Consider the following 26,083-nt stretch of genomic DNA (forward strand, 5'->3'; position numbering starts at 1 on the left):
AAAAAGTTTTTTTGTAGATATTGTAGTAGTAAAAGATATGTTATTTTGTTATCTCTTGAAAAATCAAAAAAAAGAAATGGTCTTTTGTCAAAAATATTCATTTTATTTGTATTTGTTTTTTCATTTTCACAATCTAATGAGGTTCTTTTTTTTTTCGATCTGCCATTGTAGTTTTCAAAAAAAAAAAAAAAAAAATTAAAAATTCTCATTTTTTTTTGTTTTGAAAAAGTTTTTTAAATATATAAATCTCAAAAATCTCAAAAATCATCATTTCAATTAATAAAAAAAAAAAAAAAAAAAAGAGAGAGAAAGAAAAAAAAAAAAAGAAAAGATTTGGTTAATTTAACTAAACATCAATTTAGTGTTAAATATATAAATAAATAAAAAACATTAACCAAATTAAAATACTTACGCAATTACAACCTGTCAATGTCAATGTCAAGTATCCCCCACACATACATATACACACAAACACAAATATATATATATATAGTTATATATAGTTATAATAAAACTCTCTCAGCCGTCCTTTGCCAATAATCACATCCATCTGTTCTACTGGCGCACAAAAATAAAAAAAAAAAAAAATTAAAAATAAAAACAGCGCATCTCCTTTAAATTTTTTTTTTCTACTACTTACACACTCAGGTACTTACCAATTACCAACTACAACAATAATAATAACCATAACAATAATAACAATAACAATATCAATATCAATAACTGCTGACACTATTGACGGTATTGACGTTGCTGACGTTGCTGCGCCCCGGATCACAACACCGGTCTGTCCGGGTACTTTGCTTCCCTTCCTTACTTTTAAAAAAAAAAGAAAATTTAAAAAAAAAAATAATAATAATAATAATTACTTCCGTCCATTTGGCCCTGAATAAACGCACCCACGAGATCGGCTCTGGTTGCTTTTAATTTTTTTTTTTTTTTTTTTTTTTTTAATTTTATTATATTTTCATAATAATTAATAATTCTCGCTCTTTCTTTCTTTCACTCGGAACCTCCCCTCTAATACCGCTCATTCTTGCTCTTAAACTCACTCGCTCACCCACTTACTCACTCACCCACTTATTATTTACTCTATCATACACTCTCACACACCCCCACCTTTTGAAATAAACGGACGGACCTTACAAGTCAGACACCGCCTCGGAGCGCCCACTCTCGGCACACTTCTTGAAGGCCGATTCTCCGAGTATTTCTTAAATAGGAAACTCCGTGGTTTCCATTTTTTTTTTATTCTTTTTTTTTTTTTTTTTGAGGCACTTCCTTTCCTTCCTTTTTTTTTTTTTTTTTTTTCTTACCCGTTTTTAATATTCCCATCTTACAAATCTTTCTTCTTATAATAATAATTTCTTATATAAAACAAAAATAGAAAAAAAAAGAAAAACAAATCATTAATATATCTTCTTTTTTTTTATTCTTTTTTTCTTTCTTTCTTTTTTTTTTTTACTTTAAAAAAAAATTACAATTAAATTTCCTTTTCTAGTAATAATTTCATCAATGATTTTTTTTTTAATCTAATTAATTATTAAATTTTCTTATATATATATATATATATACATTCACCCCACACAGTAGTTCTCAGGGTATTATATATACATTTTCACTTATTCTTTACCACACGTAAAAAAAAAAATTTAAATAAATTAAATAAATTAAAAAAAAAAAAGTCTCAGAATTGATTGATTAAAATGCCCATGTACCCCTGAAGATGTAACTAGTTTTTTTTTTGTAACTTTAACTATAACTATAAATAAATTTAAATCTTTAACTCATTATTTACCAAAAAAAAAAAAGGTATTAGTACCAAAAGGAAATGTAACCGCAAAACCCCCCACACACACACTCACACACAGGTTGACTTCCCGTCGGAAACCCTCAATGACAGACAAATCACGTTGCTTCCAAATCAAATTATTAATTAAATTAACATTAACATACAAGGTAACCAACCTTTTTTTTTTAAAAAAAAAAGTTATTTATTTATATTTATTTATTTATACATCTATCCAAAAAAACATTATACATTTAACTCTTGTTATATTAACCCCATTAGTCTAACCATCTACCGATATTTTCTACCGAGTATACACATCTATCTATCTACCTACCGACTTATCTACCGAATTACTTACCGCAACTCCATTACAGCAATCAAAAACTCCTCAAATGACAAGGTAATCATCCCGGTCCGTGACACATCCCGTACCCTAAAAACCTCAGTCATCCGCTTTAGGTTAATACACGATTGCACAAACATATCAAACGACATCACACTCTGCCGGCTCTTATTAACATGTGCATACTGACGAAATAGATTCTCAATGAACCGCGGACTTAGCGTATACCCAAACTCCTGTAACGCCGTCTCATACTCAGAAAATGATATCGTGTCACTCTTGTCCGTATCAAACCGTGCAAAAATCTTCCGCCATTCTGCAAGATACCGCCAAAGATAATCAAATTCTTGAAAATCAATCGCATTATCATGGTCTCGATCAAACATCTTCACCATCAGCCGCACAGTGTCTGCATTAAATTTGGTGTAGTCGCCATTGATCAATGCGCTTTGTAATTCATCCTCCGTCAGTCTCCCATTCTTATCCTTATCCACACCATTGAAAATCTTCCGTAGCTTCTCACTATTGCTCATGCTATTGCTTCGCGTTGGCCCCGCAGTCAATGGCCGCTGAATCTGTCCATATTGCGCATTACCTCCACCCATTGAATTGTAGCCCATCCCAGGGAACCCAGGTTGCTGTTGTTGTTGTGGCTGCATCTGCATCTGTTGAGGCTGCATCTGCTGTTGTTGAACAGGAGGCCCATAGTATGATTGCTGTGGAGGGGGTTGTGGACTCACATATCCATACCCATATGGTTGTTGTTGCTGTTGCTGCTGCTGCTGCTGCTGCTGTGGTTGCTGCTGTTGGTATCCTCCATATCCTGTTGGTTGCGGAGCCATTGCTTGTTGAGGTTGTTGTTGTTGGTATCCTCCATACCCCGTTGGCTGTGGAGCCATTGCTTGTTGAGGTTGTTGCTGGTATCCTCCATAACCTGTAGGCTGTGGAGCCAGTTGTTGTTGTTGTGGTTGATAATATGGTTGTTGCTGTTGTTGCTGCTGTTGCTGCTGCTGCTGTTGATATCGTTTCATATCATCGTGGAGCGGGAAAGCCTACAATAAATATTTTGTTTTTGTTAGTATCAAATATAAGTAATAATATCAATATTCAACACGTCACCACTACTACTTACAGGCAAGTCACCCATTCTTCAAGTCTTTGTTTTGTTTTTTTTTTTTTGTTCTAGAGAGATTTTTCTGGTTGTAACTAGAAAGAAATCAAATCACTAAAGAAGGTGTGTTTTTGCAATGTTTATATATATATATATATATATATATATATATATTGATATAAAAATTTATCGATCGATGAAGAAAAAGAAAAAAAAAAAAAAAATTTGGTGGCAGTGCGAAGAAGAGAATAATTGGCTTCACCTAAAAATAAATAAAAAAAATTAAACAAACAAAAAAAAAAAAGTTGGCTGTGTTGGGTGGTGGTTTGTGGAAGTTGTGGCATCTCATAATAATAATAACAACAAACAACAAAAATAAATATATACACTTCAAACTTAGCCCTCACAAAAAAAAAATAATAATTTAATTATCGATTTCTTTTTTTTATTTTTCAGGGGTATTGCAAATAAAAAAATAAAAAAAATAAAAAATTTGAAATTACCCGGCCGATGAGTAGTCTTGACTCACAAGCCTCATTCCCATATATATATATTTAAAACCCATCCCACCCAAAAAACCTATCCAATACACAAACCATCCTTTAAAAAAAAAAAAAAAAAAAAATACCCACAATGACAAAACCTGATCTGCCCTACATCACTACATACCCTTCAAGCGAAATCCGCACACAAATCCTCCAAACAGGTGTAGATCTATACAATAATCTTGTCCACACTTGGCTTCTTATTCTTACAAAATACCGCACCCTACTTACCCCATCCCCAGCACTCCGCACCTTTCTTGAATCATACCTTGTCCAGTCAGCTGCTGTAATTGCAACCCTCGAATCTCATGCAACTGCCCTTGAAAAACTTTCTGAATCTGATGCCCAATTGCGCTCAGCTGTTCTCGCATTACTAGTAGCACACCCCCTCGATGATCCTACAAAACTAGTCTTCCTCGAGGCTTTGGAATACCCTGCACTACTTGCGTTTATACGCACTTATGGACCCTCTAACCTATCTCTTGTGCGCAAGTCCTTAAAAACACTTTATACCATACGTGGTGGAAGACCCTTTGTTAACTCTCTGACTGCTGCTTTTCTTGCAGACCCGCCAACTAGCCTTGATGCTCGGCTCCTGGCCACAGCAATCTTACCTGCATCTCCATTACTGGCTAAAGACTGGGTCTCAGCAAAGTGGTTTTTCGCCTTGGAAAACTTATATTCTGATTCACAAAAGGATGAAACTAAACGTGCAATAATTGAAACTGCAGCTGCTTCCCTGCTCTTACCACTCTCTGTCCTAGACTCAAATGCTAAAATTAGAGTCCTCACAGATGTCATCAATAAGGCTTCTTCAGGCCAACACTACCATCTACTGGCCGCAATGCTTAGTCACACAAACTTTGCAGGGCTTGTTGGTGTCCCCTCCCTTACAGTAACTCTTGAAACTGCACGTCTACGGCTCCCCAAGGAGCACTCCCCAGCATTAGACAAGGGCAAATCTGTGAATAAAAAGCGTGGTGGACACAATGCCCAGAATGCCCAGAATTCCCAGAGTTCCCAGAGTTCCCAGAGTTCCCAGAGTTCCCAGAGTTCCCAGAGTTCCCAGAGTTCCCAGAGTTCACAAAATTCACAAAATTCAAGTAATACGGCTCCTACAAAACAAGAAAGAGAAGCAATCGAAGGGATCCGCGATTTGTTCCCACAACTCTCAGAAGCTGCTGTTTTACAAGTGTTGCGCAAAAATAATGGTTCGGCAGAAGAAACAACTGCTTATTTACTAGAAACCCCAGACGAACTTGATCAATTGGCAGCTCAACTTGATTCAACTTTATCTCAACCTCAGGTATCTACTACAAGTTCTTCTCAATTACAAACGATTCCTACAGCTCCTACAGCTCCTGTAGCTAGTCAATCCAAATCTCGCAACGTGTTTAAAGACGATTTGGCCAAGCTTGCGACCCAAAAGGCAGAAAAAAAGAATCTGATTTTCGGCAAAAAGGAATTCCAAATGGGCCGCGCAGATACCTCTACACTAGAGTCAACCCTGCTGCGAATTTATCAAGCAGATGAGGACGAGCACGACGATACTTATGATGATGCAGAGGAAACATCAGCAGGACCAGCTAATGGGAACAGTGCACGTGCTGTAGAACCTGTAGCAGGAGATGATGGAGCCAGTGCCCAGATTGTGGCTAGTCGGCGCAACAAACATAAAGATAAGCAGGTGTCTAAAGCCAAGGATGAGGTTTCAGAAAAGGAAGAGAATATGAAAAAGAAGACGGAGAAGACTGAGAGTGAAGAGGGATCTTCATCGGCACCAGATTCCAAAAACATATCAACTGATGCTGTAGAAAAGATTTTATGGGAACGGTATGAACGAGGGCCTGGTGAATTTTCAGTTTCAGCACGGAGGACGCGTGCGCGGGCCGAACTTCGGTCAGCGACTGGATGGTCGAATGAGCAAATTGAAGGATGGGCGCGGATGCTTGAACGACTTCCGAAGCGTAAGGAGATGCTTGCAGAAAGGTATATGTTTAAGGGTAATGCACTGACGATAGCTCCGAGTTCATATCGGGCACGCAACACCAAGTATGAGGAAGATGGGGGAGAAGAAGATGGAGAAGATGGAGAAGGTGGAAGTAAAAATGGGCAAAGATCAAAATCAAGACAGCAGCAGCAGCAGCAGCAGCAGCAGCAATCTTCGTTGCGGAAACAAAATGGTCAAGGTCAAGGTGGAGGAGCAGCAAGCAGCAGTAACAGTAACAAGACTCCGGAACAGGTACGTCGTGAGCAAGCTCGCAAGGAGAAAAACAAGGCACGGACTGGCAACCATAATCGGAAATCAGGACATGCGCGCAAAATGGATCGTGCTGGGGCGTTTTCTTAAGTTTAGTTTGATAATGATGATGATGATGATGATGATAATTTTGGGTTAATTTAATTAAAGGAGAGATTTGACATTATTGTTAGATTGTTGTTAGAAATTGAAAAAAAAAATTGAAAAAAAATTAAAATCATTTATAATTTATCTTCATTGTTGTTGCTCCTTTATTTAATGGACGTTTCAGATTTTAAAAACTGAAAAGTTTCTTTTTTAAATTTGGGTATTTCAAGAAAAAATAATAAAAAAATATAAATAAAAATAAAAAAAAAATCAGGTTTTTTTTTTTTTTTTTTTTTTGTTTCTTTTTTTTTTTACTATAAAAAAAAATGACGGTGCCTTAGAATTTTTTTTTTATTTTTTTCTTTTAAGGAACCAGCCACATGCAAAGGGGCAGAAACAAGTCAAAATTTAAATAAAAAATAAAAAATAAAAAATAAAAGCCTTGTGTGATTTTTGTTTTTTTTTTCTCTCTCCCCTTACCAGCGGTACGTTCCTTAATGTCTCAAACATGTCCAGGAAAAAAAAAATAAAAATAAAAATAAAAAAAATAAAAATAAAAGGGGTGAATATAATCAATAATAGATTTTTTTATTATAAAAATCATTATAATGATGATAATAAAAATAATAATAAAATAATAATAAAAAATAAAAAAAAATAATAATAATAAAAATACACAAAAGCGTTTCATAATAATAATATAAAAAAAACAAGCCTTTCAAAGTCTTTTTTCTTTGCTTTTTTTTTGTTTTTTTTTTTAAATTTCATTCATTCATACACCAGCAGCTTGTAACAACACATCAATCCCAGTTTTACTTCGTTGTTGCTGTTGAGATTGTTCTTGTTCTTGTTCTTCTTTCTCTTGCTGTTGTTGAGACCTATTGTTTGAAGATGAAGATGAAGAAGAAGAAGAAGAAGAAGGAGGCAACGGTGGCAGCGCATTTTCCATTCTTGAAGACTTGGAAAGCGACGCAGATGCCGAAGATAACGTTGACGAAGACGAAAATATAGACATGGGTTGAGCCTCATGAAAACTAGTCCCATGATAATGTCCACCATGATGATGACTATGATTATGACCACCTCCAGTAATTCCTCCATCCATAATCGTCCCCAAACTACTACTGCTAGTATTGGTTTTTTCAAATGGTAACGGTGGTAATGGCTTCGAAAGCATCTTGCGACCAGGCTTACTGTGCTTAGTACTACTACTACTACCACCACCACCACCACCACCACCATTGACAGTAGCCGAAGAAGACAACGACGTAGTTGACCCTACTCCAGCTCCTGCAGGAGGAATAGCCGGAGGTCTTGTATCAGCCATGGGTAAATTGTGAGAGTCAAATCGTTGTGGTTGCTTAGATGGTAATGGAGGCAGAGTATGTTCTTGGCTATTCAGCAAAGATGAAAAAGATGGAAGACGCGTACCCATGCTGCTGCTGCTGCTTCTGCTGCTTCTGCTGCTGTTATTTCCATTGCTGCCATAATACCCGTTAAAATCAGATCCCGACATTGGTGTGTCGCCGTCTCCATCTCCAGTCATGTGCACATCCTCCGAAATGCGTACAAGCGGCATCGAGCTGCGGTCGCAGGTGCCACCACGCATCTCGTCGCTCGACGAAAGCCGTGTCCGAGTCATATTATTGGACGACAGCGAAGTCGAGTTGGATGGGCCCCATGTGCGGGGCCGCTCCTCACTATTGCCAGTTGGCGGGACATCGCACAGAACTGAAGAAAGCCAAGAACTACGGGTAGAAGATGATCCAGTCAGCGGGGTTGTCACATTGGACGACTGGTGTTGGGACGACGACGTAGAAAAAGACCGCTGGCCATTGCTGCTGCTGCCCATGTCCAGCGAAGGGGATGAAAACAAATGGTGCTGGCTGCTGGGGGTTAAAGGGACTGAGTGTTGTTGTTGTTGTTGAGAGTGATTCGGGGGGAACCCAGTTGGGGTTGTTGGTAGAGGGGGCAGCGGGGGGTAAGCTTGAGATTGTGGATATGATGAGCGTGATCCAGGTAGGCTATCAAACGGTCCAATAGAAGGAGTATTGCGGTTGCTACTACTGGTGCTATATGGTAGAGGTGTGGTGTTAATGCTACCAGCGCCGCCAGCACCTCCACCGCCAAACACAGTGGAGCTTGAGCTTGTTGTAGAATTGAGTGGTGGATACGATGAGCGGTTAAACGTAGATGGTGTATTTGGAATGCTATTGTTATTGTTATTATTGTTACTGCTATTAGCATAATTTAAGTTTGAAGCATTAGAGTCATTAAAACTTCCTAGGGAAGGTGTAGGTCCATCCACCATATGGTCCGAGGACACGTATGTTGGTGAAAAGGCCACTTGTTGTGGTATAGGTTGGAATGTTTGCTGCTGTTGTTGTTGTTGTTGTTGTTGAGCAATGGCAGCTGAAAGAGCACCATTTGAAGAACCACCCATCATGGCATTCATGGGCGATAATGGTGGTGAACTAGTTGCATTAGGACGGTCCAAATTCAAAGCAATAGGATGAGGTCTGTTTTTAGGTTTGAAAGAGTTTGGTTGGAAATTATGAGTCGCTGGAGATGGAGGAGGTAATTGTTGTTGAGACGATCCATCAGGGTTTGTAGGATTATGCTCAATAATGATACCTTGGCTTGTGTTATTTGGATGGTTGGTATAAATTACAGAAGGAGATGGGGATGGTTGCTGTGAATCTCCTGGAAGAGGAGGTAATGGTGGTTGGTGATTTTGAAAAGAAATTTGTTGTTGTTGTTGTTGTTGTTGTTGCTGTTGAAATTCCAGGGGTTGTTGATAATATTGAGCAGCGTTTGCATCGTATGCATAATTTGGATATGCCGTAGGAACAGCTTGTAATGGTTGTTGCTGCTGTTGTTGTGGGGGTTGTTGTTGCTGGGTCCCAGTAGGTACCGATGGAGGTACAGGTGGAAGGGGGGCCGAAGATGAACCAGAAGGAGGAGCCGGTACTCTATTTGAATGAGGTAGAGGAGAAGGCGGAGTTGCATTAAGAATGTGTTGTTCATTTGCATGGACTGTTTGAATATGCTGGCGTAAATTGTCGAGACGAGAAAAGTATCGGTTGCAATGGCACCTAAAAGGCCGCTCACCCGTGTGTTTTCGAATATGGCGTGCGAGGTGCTCAGACCTACTAAAGGCCATTTTACAGTCACCGTAACCCTGACATTGAAAGACTTTCGGGTACTTTGTTTTTGCTTTTTTAGCGGCAGCAGCAGCAGCAGCGGCGGCAGCAGCAGCAGAAGATGAGGAAGATGACGACGAAGCCACCACAGCCAAGTCTGCCGAAGAAGAGGAAGATGAAGCTACTGGAGGTTGTGACGAAGGGCCAGGTGGATATGATGAGTTATGAAGTTGTTGCATATGTTGTTGTTGTTGGTGGAGTTGTTGCAGCTGTTGTTGTTGTTGTTGTTGTTGCTGTTGAAGTAAAATTTGTTGTTGTTGTTGTTGTTGAAGCTGAAGCTGTTGTTGTTGTTGCTGCTGTTGCTGTTGCTGTTGCTGTTGTTGTTGTTGAAGCTGTTGTTGAAGCTGCTGCTGATGTTGATGTTGATGTTGATGTTGTTGATGTTGTTGGTGTTGTTGGTGTTGTTGGTGTTGTTGATGTTGTTGATGTTGCTGATGTTGTGGATACTGGGCATAGGCTCCGGGTGCCGGGTATAACGGCGGGACATGGCCCGGGCCGGCGCTCTCGGAGGAACGGTTGGTCATGGCTGGTTATGTGGGAAGAGGAAGAGTATATACATATATGTATATAACTTTTAAGTGTTTGTGTGTGTGTGTGTGTGTAGGTATAAAAAAAAAAAAAAAAAAGTGTTTTTTTGACGAGTAGTGTGGATTTAGGGGTATATATATATATATATATATTAAGACGAGGGTTTTTGTTTTTGTTTTTGTTTGTGTTTATTATATTTGTTTATATTGCTGTTTATTAGGAAGTTATTAGTGTATGTACTGGTTTGTGGATGTGGTGATATTATAAAACAAGATTTACTGGGGAAAAAAAAAAAAAAAAAAAAAAAAGATTTTCACAAGATCTTTCTTCTTCTTCTTCTTCTTCTTCTTCTTCTTCTTTTTTTTTTTTTTTGGTTAGATAGTGTAAATAAGGTTGAATGTTTTAATGAATCTTCCAAAACCAAATAAATAATTGAGATTTTAAAAGAGATGGTGTTGAAGATGATGATGATGATGATAATAAGGGGTATATATAAGTTTGTTTATATATATAATAATAATTAAATAATAATAATATTGAATTAGATGGTAGTAATAATAGATTTATTAAAATATTATATTATTATAATTAAATATCTGTATTATAAAACAAATACAAATGTTTAAAAAAATTTTATTATTGAAAAGTCAATAAGAAAGAAAAAAAAAAGGAAGAAAGAAAGAATTTTTTATTTATTTTTTTAAAAAAAAACAAAAAAAAAAAAAAAAAAAAAAAGGGGGAGGGGAGAGGGTAAAAAAAAAAAAAAATTATTAAAAATTAAAAATCAAAAAAAAAAAAAAAAAGCAGGGACAGTGCTGGTTTTTATATATACAATTAATGTTAATAAAAATAAGCTATAATAATATTCTTATGGGCTTATTTTGCACTGTTGACAAGTTTATTGACATGATATATATATATATATATATAAAATTTATTATATATATATTACAATTTACATGCACTTATTCAAAAAAAAAAAAAAACGCAACAACAACAAACAACAAACAAATAAAAGAGATTTTTTTTATTTTTATTTGTTATATATATTAGATATCAAAAGAATAAAATTGTATTATAATTATTATTAAATTATATATATATATATATATCTTTATTTAATCAACATTGATTATTATTAATTTCTAATTTTTTTTTTCATCTTTATATCAATAGTATATATATAACATACACCTTCCTTAATATATTCATTCATTCTTTATTTCTTCCTTCCTTCTACTCTCCCCTCTCGTTTTCCCCTTTAAAAGACCCTAACCCGCGCCACGCTTAATCGGTGTGGGTGCGTTTGTGCAGAATGCATGTCTGTCCACTTTCGGTCTGCACCGTGTGGCTGATTTTTATTTTATTTTTTTTATTTTCTCTCTCTCTCTCTCTCTCTTTTCTATCTATGCTGTGAAAAAAAAAAAAAAAAATTGCCAGAAACAGTGCAAGTATAATTTAAGAATTGAAGTTCAATGCTTGAGAAAGTTCAATGGTAGAAGAAAAAAAAAAAAAGTTCATATTTGTTTTAATCTATATATATATGATATAATAATAATAATTATTTATTATTTACTTATCTATTACAATTAATGTTGTTGTTGTTACTAAAAAAAAAAATAAAACTATTTCGAAACGCCAGGGCTACCATCACCACTGCCTCACTTAAGGACCAGGGTGTGTTTGTGCTTAAATAAAAAAAAAAAATGTGTAGTGCGTGTTTGATGATGATGATGATGTTGATTGATGTTGTTGCCAATAATTTTAGTGTTCGACATACACTCACATCACACTATTTTTTTAAGCTGGCTAAAAAGAATTTCTCTAAGATAAAAAAAAGAAAGAAAGAAATAAATAAAAAATTAGAGAAAGAAGAGAAATAGAAAAAGAAAGAAATAACATAAATGTTAATTGTTAAAAAATTTAAAATATTAAAATATTAAAATGTTGATTTTTAAAAAAGTTTTAAAATGTTGAAATGTTGAAGGAGTAGAGAAGAATTTATTTATTTATTTTTTTTTCTCCCCCTGGAAGGTGCCTCAAAAATAATATAAAGAAAAAAGAAAAAAGAAAATAAAAAAAAAAAAGTAAGGCGTTGTTATGACAACAATACAATTCCTAACCCAAATCCCATGCCCTTTTTCTCTTTCTTTCTCTCCTTTTTCCCCCTCTCTCTTTATAAAAAAAAAAAAAAAAAAAAAAAAAAGAAACGACTAGTCTATTACCAATATTTATTTTAAATATTTATTTTAAATATTTATTTTATTTTCTTCCCAAATACTCAACTTCAAAATCACTACCTAAAACTTCAAAAAGGCCACGCACGGCCTGGAAAAGCAAACATGCCCCTGCGTCGTGCCCTTACCCTACCAATTTTTTATACAACTAATCCAACTGAGTTCCTCTTGTTGTTGTTGTTGTTATTTATTTTATAGGACTTTAATGATGATATTTTATTGATTTAAAAATTTAAATCAAATTAACTTACAAGTCATCAAATATGAATATTATCGGGTCTCGGAACATGCCCCGAATAAACTAAAAGCAAAGTCTTCGATCAGGCTTAACCAAATATATACAAATACCCATTACTTAGAACAAAATAAAAATAAAAATAAAAATAAAAATAAAAGTAAAATGAAAAAAAAAAAAAAAAATTGATACAAACCCTCCAGAATCAAGCAATTGAAAACCATTAAAAGTTTATCTTACTCGTAAAGTTTTATAACATGCTTGGGCGGGTGCGTGCCACCGGTCTGCCTGCTGATGGACATGTGCCCTGTTTGTCTTGTCTCGAGTGTGCGGTGACTTTAAAAAAATAAAAAATTAAAAAAGAATTATCTCTTTTCTTTCTTTTCTGTGCTGGTTGTTGGTGGGTTTTCAGTTCCCGCAGTTAAGCTTTTATATATATATATATATATATATATATATATATATATATATATATTGTAGCAAAGGGGACTTGAAACATGGCCAACCCGCAGAAGAAACTTTTTAAAGAAGTTTTAAAAGTCTGACAGCCCAGTGGAGAAACTGTAATTTTTATTTTTTTTACTTTTTATTTTCAATATTTAAAAAGTTTTGTATATATATTTATAATGTGGATGAAAAAAAAATTGACGATAGTTAATCAGAGGGCAGTTAATGATAATGATGATGTTAGTTAAAATTCTAAAGCTCGTACTTTTTTTTTATTTTTTATTTTTTATTTCTTTAAAAAGACTAGACTCTCTCTTTCCAACATTTCATGGCCATCCATCCACTATACTTAACTAAATTTTAACTATTAATTCAAACTATACTTATATAAAAAAAAATACTACCACAAATACTAATATAGAAATACTACAATCAAAATACGACAAATGATATATATATATATATACCTTTTGAATACAAATATCCACAATTCTTCTCTCTCTCTCTCATCCAAAAAATAAAAAAAAAATGGTTAAAATATTCTTTAATAAACTCTTCCTAATAAATTAATGGCTACCGTGCAGAAACCTGCAGGGGCAAAAAATGAAAAAAAAATAATAATTAACAACAACAACAACATTTCCAGCAATGTTAACAATAACAACAACTATATATTCATCATCATCATCATCATCATCATACTCTACAAAAGCTTCAAAATAATAATCAAAATGGTTGGTGATTCCTTAAAATTAAATTAAATGAGAAGCCCTTTTTTTTTTCTCCGGCGGGAATAAATGCACTTGCCCCCAAACATTGCAAATTAAAATAAAAAAAATAAAAAAAATAAAAAAAAATAAAAAAAATAAAATAAAAAATGAAATGAAATGAATAAAAGAAGAAAAAAAGTTAAAAACAATTAAAAGAACATATCATTTTGGATAATTGATAATTGACATGAAAACTTTGAAATCAAACATACTTTTTATGAAAATATTATTTAAATTATTATTTATGTCAATAATTATCTCGATTTCTATCTTGTATATTGAAAGTTTCCCTTATAAACAAAACAAAAAAAAAAAAACCTCTCAAGGCGCTCTCTTTCTTTTGATAAATATATAAAAAAAAATTATCTTTATATAAGACTTATAAATATTGTCTCGAATAAAATCCAATTTTTTTTTATTTTATTATAATATAAATTTTCATATATATCTAACTCCGCTTATGTATCCCAACTTTTTTCTCAATCTATATATTTGGGTAAATATATACTTTGATTCTACTTCTTCTCCACCTTAACATAATAGGCAACAAATACAGAAAAAAAAAAGACTATTTCTAAAAGAAACAAATTCCCGAGCTTGGTAATATCTCTAGTATTTGTACTTAGATATCAAAAAAAAAAAAAAAAAAGAAACCAAAGATGACGATGTTTGAATAAAATTAAAAAAAAAATTAACAATTTTATAAAATTATTATTATTATTATTATTATTATTATTATTATTATTATTATTACACTAGGTCAAAGTGGATATAGATATTAGACATCTTTAGATAGATGACAAGCCCTGATATTATACTAACTTTTATGAGAAGATCAACTGATGTTAAGTTAATATGTTAAAAATAAAAAAAATAAAAAAATAAAAAAAAAAATTCTTTGGCTAACCCCGTTAGATCGGTTTTTTTTTTTTTTTTTTTTTTTGTTGTTGCTCCATAGAACAGTGAAAAATAAAATAAATAATTAAAAAAAACTGATGGTCATATAAAAAGATATGATGGTCTTTATTTTCAACATAAATAATTACTTTAATATAGATAACTAATATTATATCCAAATAAATACTTCATTTCTATAATCCAAAGAATTGGTCTCCACGCTTAATGGAGTTTTATTTTATTTTATTTCTTTTTTTTTCAAAAATCAGCTTTTTTTTTTCATCTATCTATCTATTTATCTATCTATCTACCTATCAATCAAGACAAAAAGCCCTGAAAAACTAAAAAAAAAAAGAATTCAATAAAGAAAGAAGAAATAAGTAATATTTACAAAATGTTTATTATTAAAATAAGATAGATAAATAAAACTCAAAAAGGTTATTAAAAAAAAATTGTGAAAAAGAAAAAGAAAAAAAATAAAAAAAATAAAAACGATAATATCTGAGACACTTCCGAAAAGGAAAACGACGTAATTTTTTTATAAAAAAAAAAAAAGTATCTACAATCAAAATTTAAATGCTTCTTATAAAAAAAAATAAAAATAAAATAAAATAAAATGTGACATATTTCAGCAGAAAAATGATAAATCTATTTTAACTTTTATCATTATTGTATATTTATCAGTAAGAAAAAAAAATAAATAATTTCACACATGTGAAAAAAAAAGAACTCACTTCCCCATAGAAATTATTTTATTTAATATTCAAACTTCCAATTAAAGAAAAAAAAATTAATAATATTAAAAGTTAAATCTCAACTATGGAATATTCTGAAAAAGAAACAAAAAAAATTATTATTATACTAATAGTTATAAAACAAATTTAACATTAATTTAAAATATAAATTAATGAATTTTTTGTCTTGTGTCAAAATGTTTGTTTGGTTTTATTCAAGGGTTATGTCTTGTGTCTGTTTGTTTGTTTGTTTTTTTTCAAGGGTTATAGAACTATATAACATCAGCATCTGCGCTATCCTTCTTGTCCATACTATATATCTTTTCATTTTCATAATAAACTTTTAATTTTGCCTTCAACATTGCATCTCCAACAGCCCGAAAATAAGTCCTGATGCCAGCTTACGAGGAACAGGGGGTTAAAAATAACCAAACCTTCCCAACTTATCTCCACTTGTCTTCATCAACGCTGTATTTGTATTTCTTAATCCCTCCAAGCAGAGATAAAGCTTACAATCTCTTGTAAGCCAGTTAAACTGTTTAAGAGAGTCGACATGTCCATCTCTGGAGATATCCGTTTGAGTCCTTTTCTTTCCTCTTCAAGCAAAGGACACTCAACTAAAATGTGATGAACTGTTTCCAGCTCTCCACATTTGCAGTTGTAACTATCCTTTTCAATCCCAAACTTTTTAAACCATGCGCCAAAGTTGCCATGGCCTGTGCGAAACTGAGTAATATTACTCAAGATCCTTCGACTATCTTTCTTCATGATCACTCCCGTAACCATTTTGGAAAGATTATCAGTACATTTCGACTCCACTGTGATATTATGATACCACAGATCCTTACTACTGTTCCAATACATTTCTTGCCATTCTTCCATTGCTTGTTTCTTCAAAATCCCAATTGTCTGATTTTGTTGTTGTTTCAGTGTAAGAGGTTCAACCCTCTTGCATTTTGGTTTTTCACCCTTTTTAATCATGTAGTCTCTATCATCTTTCGCCAACATGTAAAGCGTGGTTAGCTTTGCAATTGGAGATTTCTCAATCAATGTTAACAAATGACCATTAATAGGATTAGTTTTGCTAATATTTAGGTGTAAACGAATAGCTTTTCGTGCCACCATAAATTTTAGCCTAATACTATATGGCATAATACCAGCTTCCTTTTGTAATACCGCAATAGGAGTTGTGCGATAAGCACCAACAATTGTCTTGTGTCAAAAAAAAAAAAAAAAAAAAAAAAAAAAAAAAAAAAAGTTAAAATATTTATTTCATGTATTATATATACAACATAAATTTATATTTTTAACAACACAACTAAAATCGGCAATAGTTTAGTGGCTAGAATTTCCGCCTGTCATTAATAGCACGCGGGGGACCGGGGTTCAATTCCCCGTTGCCGAGTATTTTTTTATTTTATTTTTTAAAACATATATATATATTTTTTTTTATTTTTTTTTAAAAAATAATTTTTTTTTTTTTTTCATCTCAACCAAAATCAAAATTAAAAATTATTTATCAAATTATTGCTACTTAACCATCCATCTACTCTACATCTCCCCCTCCCATAAAAAAAAAAACAAAAGCAATGGCTTCCCAGCGCGCTGTCAATATTATTAAATCAACTGGTACGTTTCTTCTTTTTTTTTTTTCTTCTTCTTCTTCTTCTTTTTATATTCATTGTTCTCTAATCTCTTTTCTCTTTAGTCGCCAGACTTTACCCTAAGGAACTTGCAGAAAATGCTTGGGACAATACTGGCTTGCTACTCGAATGTCCACCCCAAACATCAACCATTACTACTACCCCAGAAAAAATCAAAGTCCTTCTTGCAATTGATCTAACCAGAGCTGTTGCTTCAGAAGCCATTGACTCTAATGTTTCTTTTATCGTCGCATATCGTAAGTAGCTCCCCTTCTTGATTTTTATTTTATTTTATTTTATTTTATTTCATTTCATTTATTTTTTTTCCCTTCCCTCCTCTAATCTAAACTTTCAGACCCTTTCATCTTCCGTGGAATCAAAGCAATCTCTCTAAACGACCCCCAACATCTCTCTCTCGTCCGACTTGTCCAAGCTGGAATTTCAGTCTACTGCCCTCATACTGCCATAGATGCAGCCACCGGTGGTGTCAACGACTGGCTTGCCGACGGCGTTTCTGGTGGCCCTGCCTATGAATCCCAACGTACCGTATGTACACCTCCAGGATCCCAAAACGTCGAGGGTCACGAAGATGCAGGTATGGGTCGTCGTGTAGAGCTCAAGACCCCAATCACTTTTGGTGAACTTGTTACCCGTGTTAAAAAGCATTTGGGCTTAGATCATGTCCAAGTCGCTCGTGCTACGTCCCTAGCCTCTGACTCTCAACTTATTTCTTCAGTCGCACTTTGTGCTGGCTCCGGAGCTTCTGTTCTCCGTGGTATCAAAGCTGACGTCCATCTTACCGGTGAACTAGGTCACCATGAACTCCTTCATCTTACAGAAACTGGCACCTCGGCAATCATCTGTGGCCACTCAAATACAGAGCGCGGGTTCCTCACAGTTTTGCAAAAACAATTGACAGACGCACTTAAGCAGGACTATGATGGGCCTAGCGAGGTTGCCATTAGCAAGACTGACAAGGATCCTTTGGAGTTTGCGTAAATGGTAATTATGTGTATTATACTAATATATATATATATCAAGGGTTACATATTTTTTTTTTTCATTTTTCATTTTTCATTTTTCATTTTTCAAATTTCAAATTTCAATTTTTTTTTTCTTTTTTAAAATACGTCAACCATCGGTGTATCTTCTTCCAATTGAGCAACCATTTCAATCTGTCTCTCAACGTCTTTCTCTTCTTTTACTTCTTCCTTCACCTCACTTATTGGAGTTTCTTCTGCTTTAAATTCTTTCTTTTCCTCAACCTTCTCATCAGTCTTTTCCTCAACCTTTTCATCAACCTTTTCATCAACCTTTTCATCAACCTTGTCATCAATCTTTTCCTCTTCCTTTTCTTCCTCGTCCTCTAATGCAAATGGTTGCAATGCCCTCAGATACCGCACAAGCCCCTCTTGTGACGTTTCCGCGCTCGAGTCCCGAGCAAGCAGCTTCTTGGTTCGCGTCGTTGGTTTCAGATGCACTTGCCGTTGGTACTCCAGCCAGTTCAGCAGCTGCTCCATCTCCCTTTTCGTCAGCTTCATGTAATATAGCTGCCCGTGCGCATTCCCAAACACTTCTTCATCATATAGTTGCCCCCCGCTGCTTGTCACTCTTTTCCGTTTGTTCCCAGATCCTGTAGACCCTGTCGTTGGTGCAACTGCTCCTGGAGCTGCTACTCCAGTAACCGCTGCTCCATTTTTACTCCCCTCTGTATCCTCAACCTCCTCTTCAGCTCGCATTTGTTTCGGCAAGTACTGCGGCAGCCCAAAAGAATGGGCCACGCTCGAGCTCCGCTCCACTATCAACCAGTACCCCCAGTCAGTCATGTCCCGCGACTTTTGCTGAAAGTGCCAATACGTGTTGCCAAAGTAGTCCATTCCTAGCGGCTGCGTTCGCGTCAAAAACCGTCGCTGAGCGAAAAAATGTGTTTCCCGTGCCCGAAACTGCTTTGCATTGCGAGTCTGACGCAGAACTGCTTCCTTTTGCGCAAGCTCTGCAAGCTGCACCTTCTTAGGCTTTTCCGAATGGTTCTCCACATTTGGCCGTAGATCCTTACGTTGCTCCTTGATCTTTTGCAACTGCCGGTCAAATGTTGCTTCCGCCTTCTCAATGTCTGAGTTTAAGGTCTTTTGTGCCAACTTCATCGCGTCACCAATGCTCGCAACACTGGACCGAATTGTCTCTGTTTGACTCGCCAAAATAATAAACTTGCTAAGCAGCACCAGATGCCGGTACTCTCGATCCAGCTCGGGACTACCCAGCGTCTCCTTCGGAACTGGATCAATCGGCGCATTCATAACTGTCTCTGTTTCTCCATCTGCGGCCGCCGAATTTGCACCCAGCTGCTGATCTTCAGCCGGTGTAATTAAACAGGGACTAAACGCAGATTGATACAAAAACTCATCCAACAGCGCAAAGATCTTGGGTAAATTGTTTTGCGTTTTCTCGACAGCCTTTTTGTAATCACGCTGTAGCTTGTACGGTACAATTTGCACCGAGTCGTAATACAAAATCTTAAACAGCATCAAAACAATTGACTTGTACAAGCGGTCGTCCCACTCGCCTCCAGCATTATTGAGAGCTTGAAAGTATCGCGCAGGAATGTGCTCGATTTTTTCAAAGCGAATGATAAAGTCGCGTACAGCCAACCGTGCCCACACAATCTTTGGAGGCAGATGTGATTCAATCGGCCGGAAATGGGGTGGCTTAACTGCGTAGAGAAGTTTGCGTTTTTCCTTCTTAGGTTCCTCGGGATTGGAGGATGCCACAGTGGTAGCTGCACCTGTAACAGCAGCCGTAATTGGAGATCCAAAGGTTGCAGCTGCAGCTGCATTGGTATTAGATGAGACCCCGTTGGCAACAGGAGTCTTGGAATTCTTGTTTGTTGATGTAGTCATGGGTTTATTAACTGTTTTAATTCCGGTCACAGGTGTTGCCGTAGATTTAGATGTTTTAGAAGAAGTAGCAGATTTTGCTGTTGTTGTTGTTGTTGTTGTTGTTGCTGCTGCTGTGGTGGTAGTGTTGGTGGTGTTGGTGGTAGTGGTGGCGACTGCTGGGTTGCTCATGGGCTTGAGGGTAAATGTTAGCTTTCCATTCTTGATTGAAATTCCGGGTGATGTTTTGGAAGTTGATGCCGATAAAGACGTTGCAGAAGAAGAGCCTTTGGGTTTGGGCTTAGGGGTAGAAACAGTCTTTTCAGTTATCTTACGCTTCGGAGTTACTCCAGATGCTTTTGAAGGCGCGTCATTTCCAGATGCAATTGTTTCTGCTGTTTTTGCTGACCCGGCAGGTGTTGTGCCGGATCCCTCCTTTTTTGTATTGGCTGTTGATGTTGTTGTTGTTGTTGTTGATGATGTTGACGTTTTGGTTTGACGCTTTTTGGCAGTTTTTTCGGCTGCTACTTTTTGGCGCTTAGCTGGTCGTTTTGGTTCCTCAAAAAGAAGTTAGCAAAAGTTCATTCAAAACTTATCAAAAAGCATCAACTCACTTGTTGAATCAACTCAATGTATTCATCCTTACGAGGTGTCGAGTTGCCAGTCCGGGACCGTGTGATGCGGATTCCCGTAGGCACTTTGGTGACTTCTTGAACTTCCTGGAGAGATCCATCTGGAGCAACAGAATCCACCTTTTCATTCTAGATTCATTTGTTAGTTTGAAACCCTGGTTGAATTTGCCACCGCAAAACATACCTCTCGTTTCTCTAATAATTCTGAAACGTCCTTTTCATCGCTTGAACCATTTACAACGGGCTCATTAGACTTAGGGGTCTCGTCAACTTGAGACGGTGCCTCACCATTCTCTGATTCCTTGGACTTATTGGTCTCTTTCAGCTCCTCCCTAGCTGTCGGCTGTTCCATAGACATTGCAAACAATCACGCTGAGATTACTATTTAGCAACGTTCCTAGCGTTTGGTTGGCTTTTTTTTTGTTGTTTTGGTTTCTTTTTTTGGTTTGGTTTGGGTAAAAAATTTTTTATTTGGGTCTGGCAAAAGAAATAAAAAAAAAAAACAAATAATCCCATATTGGGAATAAAACCGTTTTTTTTTTTTTAAATATTTTAAATATTTTAAATATTTTAAAATTTTAACATTTTAACATTTCCCTAAATATTTATTTAAATATATTATAATCGCACCCTACAATACTGACTTGCCACTGAGATACTTGACAGCATGTTCAATGTGATCCTTAGCAAAAGACGAAACAAAGTAGTACGAGTGGTCATACCCGTCGTGAAGTCTAAGGTTAACTTTACCCTCATAAGAAGTGCCCTTGGACGCTTCAACAAGATTTTCAGGAAGCAGCTGTTTTTGCTGGTAAAACCCGTCACCCTTTCCCACATCAATCAAAATATCTGGAGTGGGCCCAGAATAATTTCCAATGAGCTCAGTGGCATCGTGTTGTTTCCACAGGTCCTTGTTATCCTCTCCAAAGTATCCAGTAAAGGCCTTAACACCCCATGGAGCATTGATGGGGTTGGAAATGGGAGCAAACGCAGAAACAGACTTGTATTTGCCAGGGTTCTTGAGGAAAAGAGTAAGCGCACCATGACCACCCATTGAGTGACCGGAGAGTGACACCCGGGACCCGTCAAGCTTGCTGCCAAACTCGGGGTCAGTAAACACCAGCTCCGGTAGCTCCTCAGTAATGTAATCGTACATCTTGTAGTGACCAGCCCAAGGCTCCTGTGTTGCGTTGACGTAAAACCCAGCAGCGCTACCAAAGTCCCATGAGTCGTGCTCGCCGGGAAGTTCGAGGCCGCGTGGCGATGTGTCTGGGAAGATAATGGCCAGACCGTAGTGGGCGGCCCACGCGTGCAAAAAGCCCTTTTCGGAGGCATTCTGGGGGGTACATGTCAGGCCGGAGAGATAAATAAGAACAGGAACCTTTTCGTTGGCAGCTTGAGGAGGAACAAACACGTTGGCATCAATTGAGGCCTTTAGAGTTGGAGAAGTGTGAGTAAGCTTGTAAAGCTTTCCACCAAAAGTGGTAACAACGGCATTGATAGTGAAGGCAGAAGAAGACATTTTAAGAAAGAGAAGCAATTAATGTTTTCAAAATGAATCCTTTTAAAAATGGGTTTATTTCAAACTATTTATACAGAATATTGGATATTTTAAGAGTATTTATATATATAAGAAGAGGAATGTGGTGGCGGGGAAGAAAAGAAAGGATGGAGTTTCTCTCTTCAAAATGCGTCGGGTCGCACTGGCATAGGCGCGGCTGGATGATGTAATCCGGCGGATGTCTCCAATTCTTAAGCTTTTCTCGAGATTTCCCACATTCAGCTGTTTGAGTTGTGAATAGTTCCTAGCCGCCGCTTCTGGTCAGATGAAGAAGACGATGAAGATCCAGATGAAGACCCGGAAGAGTCAAGATTTGGGGCGGAAAGTGCTGCCTGACGTGCATCGATTGCAAAGAGGGTCCAAAAGTATAGTATCAGTCCACTGTACAGGTTTTTGAAAAACCGCTGCATTCGAATCTGAAATGGAACAGAGTCCACAATCTTGCCATTATGAACAAATTTTTTAGGTGCACTGGAGCTCATTTTATACTGTTGATAAGTCAAACAAAGAACAGAAGCTTGTGGGATAAAGTTGGAGATGTTGGAGATGTTGGCGATATTAGGCAGTTTTTTTTTGTCCTTTTAAAAAAAAACGACACTCATGAAAGGTTAAATTAAATGTCACGTGTTCATCACATGATCATAACTAAGAAGCAACGTAGAGTAAAAAAAGCCGCTTCTCCGCCATCAAATTGCCTTTTACTTCTTCTTCTTCTTCTTCTTCTTTTTTCTCATCCAAAAATCCCCAAAAAAAGCTTTGTATAACTTATCTAGGAAAAAAAGAATCAGCTTTATCAATAAAGCTTTTATACCTGTTTTGGCCGCTTTAACGGCTTATTCTTTTTTGTGCTTGTGTTGTTTGCCTTAAGTTACACCGAACTAAAGTTGGTGGGCTCTAAACCGTTGATCCCTTCTTTTACCGTTCAAAATGTCAAACATCCGTCCCATGCTTTATAAAGAGCTTCTTAGAGAAGAATATCCTATTGTTCGAGAATCATCAGGTATAAATTTAATTTTGTTTCTTTTTTTATCTTTCGATTGTCCTATTCCTTTATCGGCGTTGTCCATCCTGTTCTTCCCTACTAACCCCAGATTTTGTTTTAACCAGGCGAATCCCCCCACGTTCGCGTCAATTCCGCAGTCGCCATCACCGATAGTAATAAAATTATTGTTTCTGGTGGCTTTGACAGATTCACTGATGATAGTATGTGGAAATTTCTTTATACCCTTTTGTTTTCAATGCTAACTCTCTAAAGCCTATTCTGATATTTATATACTAGATCTCAATACAAACACATGGTCAAACCCTAAAATCCCAAAATCTCTTGAAGACAAAATGAGTACGTCAATTTTACACTATAAATCCAGCTTTCTATTTTTTTTTTTGTCTATTTTCAAGATCTTTATTAAATCTAACTCAATCTTCCCGTTTTTTCCCCCACATTTAGACCTCTACGGACATACGGCTGTGGCCCGTGGTGACGTTATCATCTTCTTTGGAGGCGAACGCGATAGGGCAGATGGCTCTGGTTCCATCATCAACCAAGATCTTATTTATTACGATGTTGTATCCAACATGTGGTCAGCTCCTTCCCAATCTCTTCGTCGTCTTCATCTTGAGCCTGAAGAAGATAATGACTTGGACTTTGATTCTGATCACGAAGATAATAATTCCACCGAGTCTAAGCCAATTCCCGTTTTACGGCATGCTTGCTGTCTATCTGAAAATGGTGAATCCATATTTATCAGTGGAGGCCAATTCAAGCAAGATGAAGATTCTAATAATTCAGGTACTCTTGGTGTTACTTCACAGCTTTGCCGGTTTGATATTGAAACGGAAAAGTGGGTTATCTTACGCGACTTTGTGGCGCGCTATGACCACACAATCACAGCTAGCAACCGCAAAATATGGGCTTTTGGCGGTCTCACTCCAGAAATCAACCGGTCTATAGATGTCGTTTGGTACGATCTAGATACTGACGCTGTTGGGTCAATCAACATTATCGATGATCCAATGGCTCTTTCATACCCCACGCCTTCAGCAGCCAATCATGCATATACCCCAGGCTACCAAGGCACAATTTTAGACGTTTCTCTCCCAGGACCAGCAACGCCAAACTATCCTCTCAGCATCACCGCCATCGACTTGTCTACCTTTAAAAAACGTTCAATTGTACACAGCTCATTTGTGTTTCAAGACTGTATTTGGACAAACATTTTCTCGAGAGGACCAGCCTTTATCGTTTTAGGCCGCCCAGGAAACCTAGAAGACAATGATCAACATATGACCCATGTGTTTTACTGGGACCTGCGTGACTTTGGGTTTCTAGATCCAGTTGCTCAGACAAAACCGGACGAGTTTGAAGGTACTTTAAGCTATGACTTTCTCAGAATGTTTAGAGAAGGAACCCTGACAGACTTTGAACTGTTTGCCGTTCAAGGTAACGAACGTCCTCCACTTTTCCATGATACTATAGATTCTAATATAGATATCAAACCACAGCAGCAAATTCAGTTGACACAAACTGTATCCACTCCTACAGCAGCTTCAACCTACGATCACCTCCCAAATAACTCACTCCTTGACAGAAACTCACCTGCTCCTTCTCTTAGGGCAATAGATGGTGTTATGGGTGATAATGATTCTGCTGTTGACTTTTCCATGACCTCATCTGTCCATAAAACTACCAGCAGTCAATTACCTACACCCAATAATGCGATCGGTCAAGATAATAATAGCACTAAATCAACTGGCAGCAGTAATGAAAGCTTCCCGCCATCTCCTGAGCCTTTACACAAATCAAGCAGTATGTTGCGAAATTCCACTGTTGGTAATAATACAACCACCAAGGATAACGTTCCCATATTCACATTATCAAGGCCTATCAGAGTCCATTCGCTAGTTCTATATACTCGATGGCCACATTTTCGTCGGATCATGGTAAACCAAATGAGCGAGTTCCACTCACGTAAAATGTACCTTCCAGAGCCAGAACAATGGGTTCGTAAACTGGTAGAGTTTATGTATTCCGATTCCCTGGAAGGCTTTAGTCTAGACGACGTTTCTGGGCTGCTAGTCTTGGCAAATTTGTATGAGTTGCCGCGCTTGAGAAGACTTTGCCTTGAGCATATTTCCAAAAACAGCGTTACATGCAACAATGCCGTGATTGTTTACTGGCGATCATATACCGCTAATGAGTCAGACTTACAAAAGACTGCAGCTGCATACTGCTTGCGGCATTGGGGTGAGGTGGTGCGAACCGAGGAGTTCCAAGAGCTTCCGCGCGATATTATGATTATGCTTTGCCAGGAAGCCATGAGTCCCTCGGCCATTATCCAAAAAAACACTGATCAGGAGCAACTTGAGCTGGAACGACAGCATCAGCAGCAACAGGAGCGACGCCGTGTGGAGCGCCAGTTTTACCAAAAGCAGCAACGCCAGCGTCGGCGCCAGCGAAATGAGCAAGATGAAAATGGACGATCAAGCAGAAACTTGTCGGGGGAAAATCGGCGTACGGGGTCACCTGCAGTACAAGGAGCAATAAGTAGGGCAGCCCAGCAGTTTTCTTCGGAGATGGACAACTCTACTGTTAATGCTGGTATTGCTGCCAGCGCTGTTACTGTTTCTTCTTCGAGTATTGGTACCGCTGGGGTTTCCGCAACACCAGCAGTAGCTACAACGGTCACCGCTTCACCATCGCATGTATGGACATCGTCACTTCCCAACTCCAGCTCTGGAGATCCAGGAGACATTTCGCGTGATGGGTTTTCAGAATATCAACCCCCTAGTAGCGAGAATGGGAGTAGCCTAAGTAGCAGCCATGAGAATGATTCGGACAATAATAATGACAACATGGGAAGTGCAGAAGGTAGGCCAAGCAACGCATCTACACCACGCGCCCGTAGACAGTTCAACTTGCCGACATCTTACTCGCGCCCAAGCTACAATGCTAACGGACATCGATGGGAAGAAATTCTTCAAGCATCGCGGGCTAGTTCTGCAACACCTCAAAGCACTGAAACCAGGGAAGGTTGGGATGGTGTTTACGATGATCTTGCAGATGATATGGATCTGATGTAGTTAAGGTAGGGTAATTTTTTAAAAGTTTTTTTTTCATGTAGACTTACAAATAGGTAGACTATTTATTTTTCAAGTAAAGCACTTGAAATATTAACACAATCAGTC

General features: G+C 36.9%; 9 protein-coding genes across 9 annotated transcripts; 3 read left to right on the plus strand and 6 right to left on the minus strand.

Moving 5' to 3' along the window:
• Positions 1 to 2,146: 2,146 nt before the first annotated feature.
• Positions 2,147 to 3,282, minus strand: SAPINGB_P002063 (uncharacterized protein; the record flags this gene model as incomplete). The annotated part of the gene is made up of 2 exons (XM_031996783.1): positions 2,147 to 3,187; positions 3,268 to 3,282. The coding sequence occupies 2 exons, from the start codon at positions 3,280 to 3,282 to the stop codon at positions 2,147 to 2,149; spliced, it is 1,056 nt and encodes a 351-aa protein (XP_031852674.1).
• Positions 3,283 to 3,879: 597 nt separating this feature from the next.
• SAPINGB_P002064 (uncharacterized protein) lies at positions 3,880 to 6,141 on the plus strand (the record flags this gene model as incomplete). The annotated part of the gene is made up of 1 exon (XM_031996784.1): positions 3,880 to 6,141. The coding sequence occupies one exon, from the start codon at positions 3,880 to 3,882 to the stop codon at positions 6,139 to 6,141; it is 2,262 nt and encodes a 753-aa protein (XP_031852675.1).
• Positions 6,142 to 6,910: 769 nt separating this feature from the next.
• On the minus strand, positions 6,911 to 9,865 carry SAPINGB_P002065 (uncharacterized protein; the record flags this gene model as incomplete). The annotated part of the gene is made up of 1 exon (XM_031996785.1): positions 6,911 to 9,865. The coding sequence occupies one exon, from the start codon at positions 9,863 to 9,865 to the stop codon at positions 6,911 to 6,913; it is 2,955 nt and encodes a 984-aa protein (XP_031852676.1).
• A 5,807-nt stretch (positions 9,866 to 15,672) lies between these two features.
• SAPINGB_P002066 (uncharacterized protein) lies at positions 15,673 to 16,314 on the minus strand (the record flags this gene model as incomplete). The annotated part of the gene is made up of 1 exon (XM_031996786.1): positions 15,673 to 16,314. The coding sequence occupies one exon, from the start codon at positions 16,312 to 16,314 to the stop codon at positions 15,673 to 15,675; it is 642 nt and encodes a 213-aa protein (XP_031852677.1).
• Positions 16,315 to 16,778: 464 nt separating this feature from the next.
• SAPINGB_P002067 (uncharacterized protein) lies at positions 16,779 to 17,831 on the plus strand (the record flags this gene model as incomplete). The annotated part of the gene is made up of 3 exons (XM_031996787.1): positions 16,779 to 16,818; positions 16,898 to 17,089; positions 17,188 to 17,831. The coding sequence occupies 3 exons, from the start codon at positions 16,779 to 16,781 to the stop codon at positions 17,829 to 17,831; spliced, it is 876 nt and encodes a 291-aa protein (XP_031852678.1).
• A 122-nt stretch (positions 17,832 to 17,953) lies between these two features.
• SAPINGB_P002068 (uncharacterized protein) lies at positions 17,954 to 20,695 on the minus strand (the record flags this gene model as incomplete). The annotated part of the gene is made up of 3 exons (XM_031996788.1): positions 17,954 to 20,263; positions 20,320 to 20,466; positions 20,522 to 20,695. 3 exons carry the CDS (start codon positions 20,693 to 20,695, stop codon positions 17,954 to 17,956), a joined length of 2,631 nt encoding a protein of 876 aa, XP_031852679.1.
• Positions 20,696 to 20,968: 273 nt separating this feature from the next.
• Positions 20,969 to 21,859, minus strand: SAPINGB_P002069 (uncharacterized protein; the record flags this gene model as incomplete). Its single annotated transcript, XM_031996789.1, has 1 exon — positions 20,969 to 21,859. The coding sequence occupies one exon, from the start codon at positions 21,857 to 21,859 to the stop codon at positions 20,969 to 20,971; it is 891 nt and encodes a 296-aa protein (XP_031852680.1).
• Positions 21,860 to 22,116: 257 nt separating this feature from the next.
• Positions 22,117 to 22,380, minus strand: SAPINGB_P002070 (uncharacterized protein; the record flags this gene model as incomplete). The annotated part of the gene is made up of 1 exon (XM_031996790.1): positions 22,117 to 22,380. One exon carries the CDS (start codon positions 22,378 to 22,380, stop codon positions 22,117 to 22,119), a length of 264 nt encoding a protein of 87 aa, XP_031852681.1.
• Positions 22,381 to 22,825: 445 nt separating this feature from the next.
• SAPINGB_P002071 (uncharacterized protein) lies at positions 22,826 to 25,978 on the plus strand (the record flags this gene model as incomplete). The annotated part of the gene is made up of 4 exons (XM_031996791.1): positions 22,826 to 22,898; positions 23,006 to 23,101; positions 23,154 to 23,237; positions 23,346 to 25,978. The coding sequence occupies 4 exons, from the start codon at positions 22,826 to 22,828 to the stop codon at positions 25,976 to 25,978; spliced, it is 2,886 nt and encodes a 961-aa protein (XP_031852682.1).
• Positions 25,979 to 26,083: the final 105 nt, after the last annotated feature.

Source organism: Magnusiomyces paraingens (genome assembly GCF_902498895.1).
Source record: "Magnusiomyces paraingens strain CBS 517.90 genome assembly, contig: contig2, whole genome shotgun sequence".
Taxonomy (NCBI): Eukaryota; Fungi; Ascomycota; class Dipodascomycetes; order Dipodascales; family Dipodascaceae; genus Magnusiomyces; species Magnusiomyces paraingens.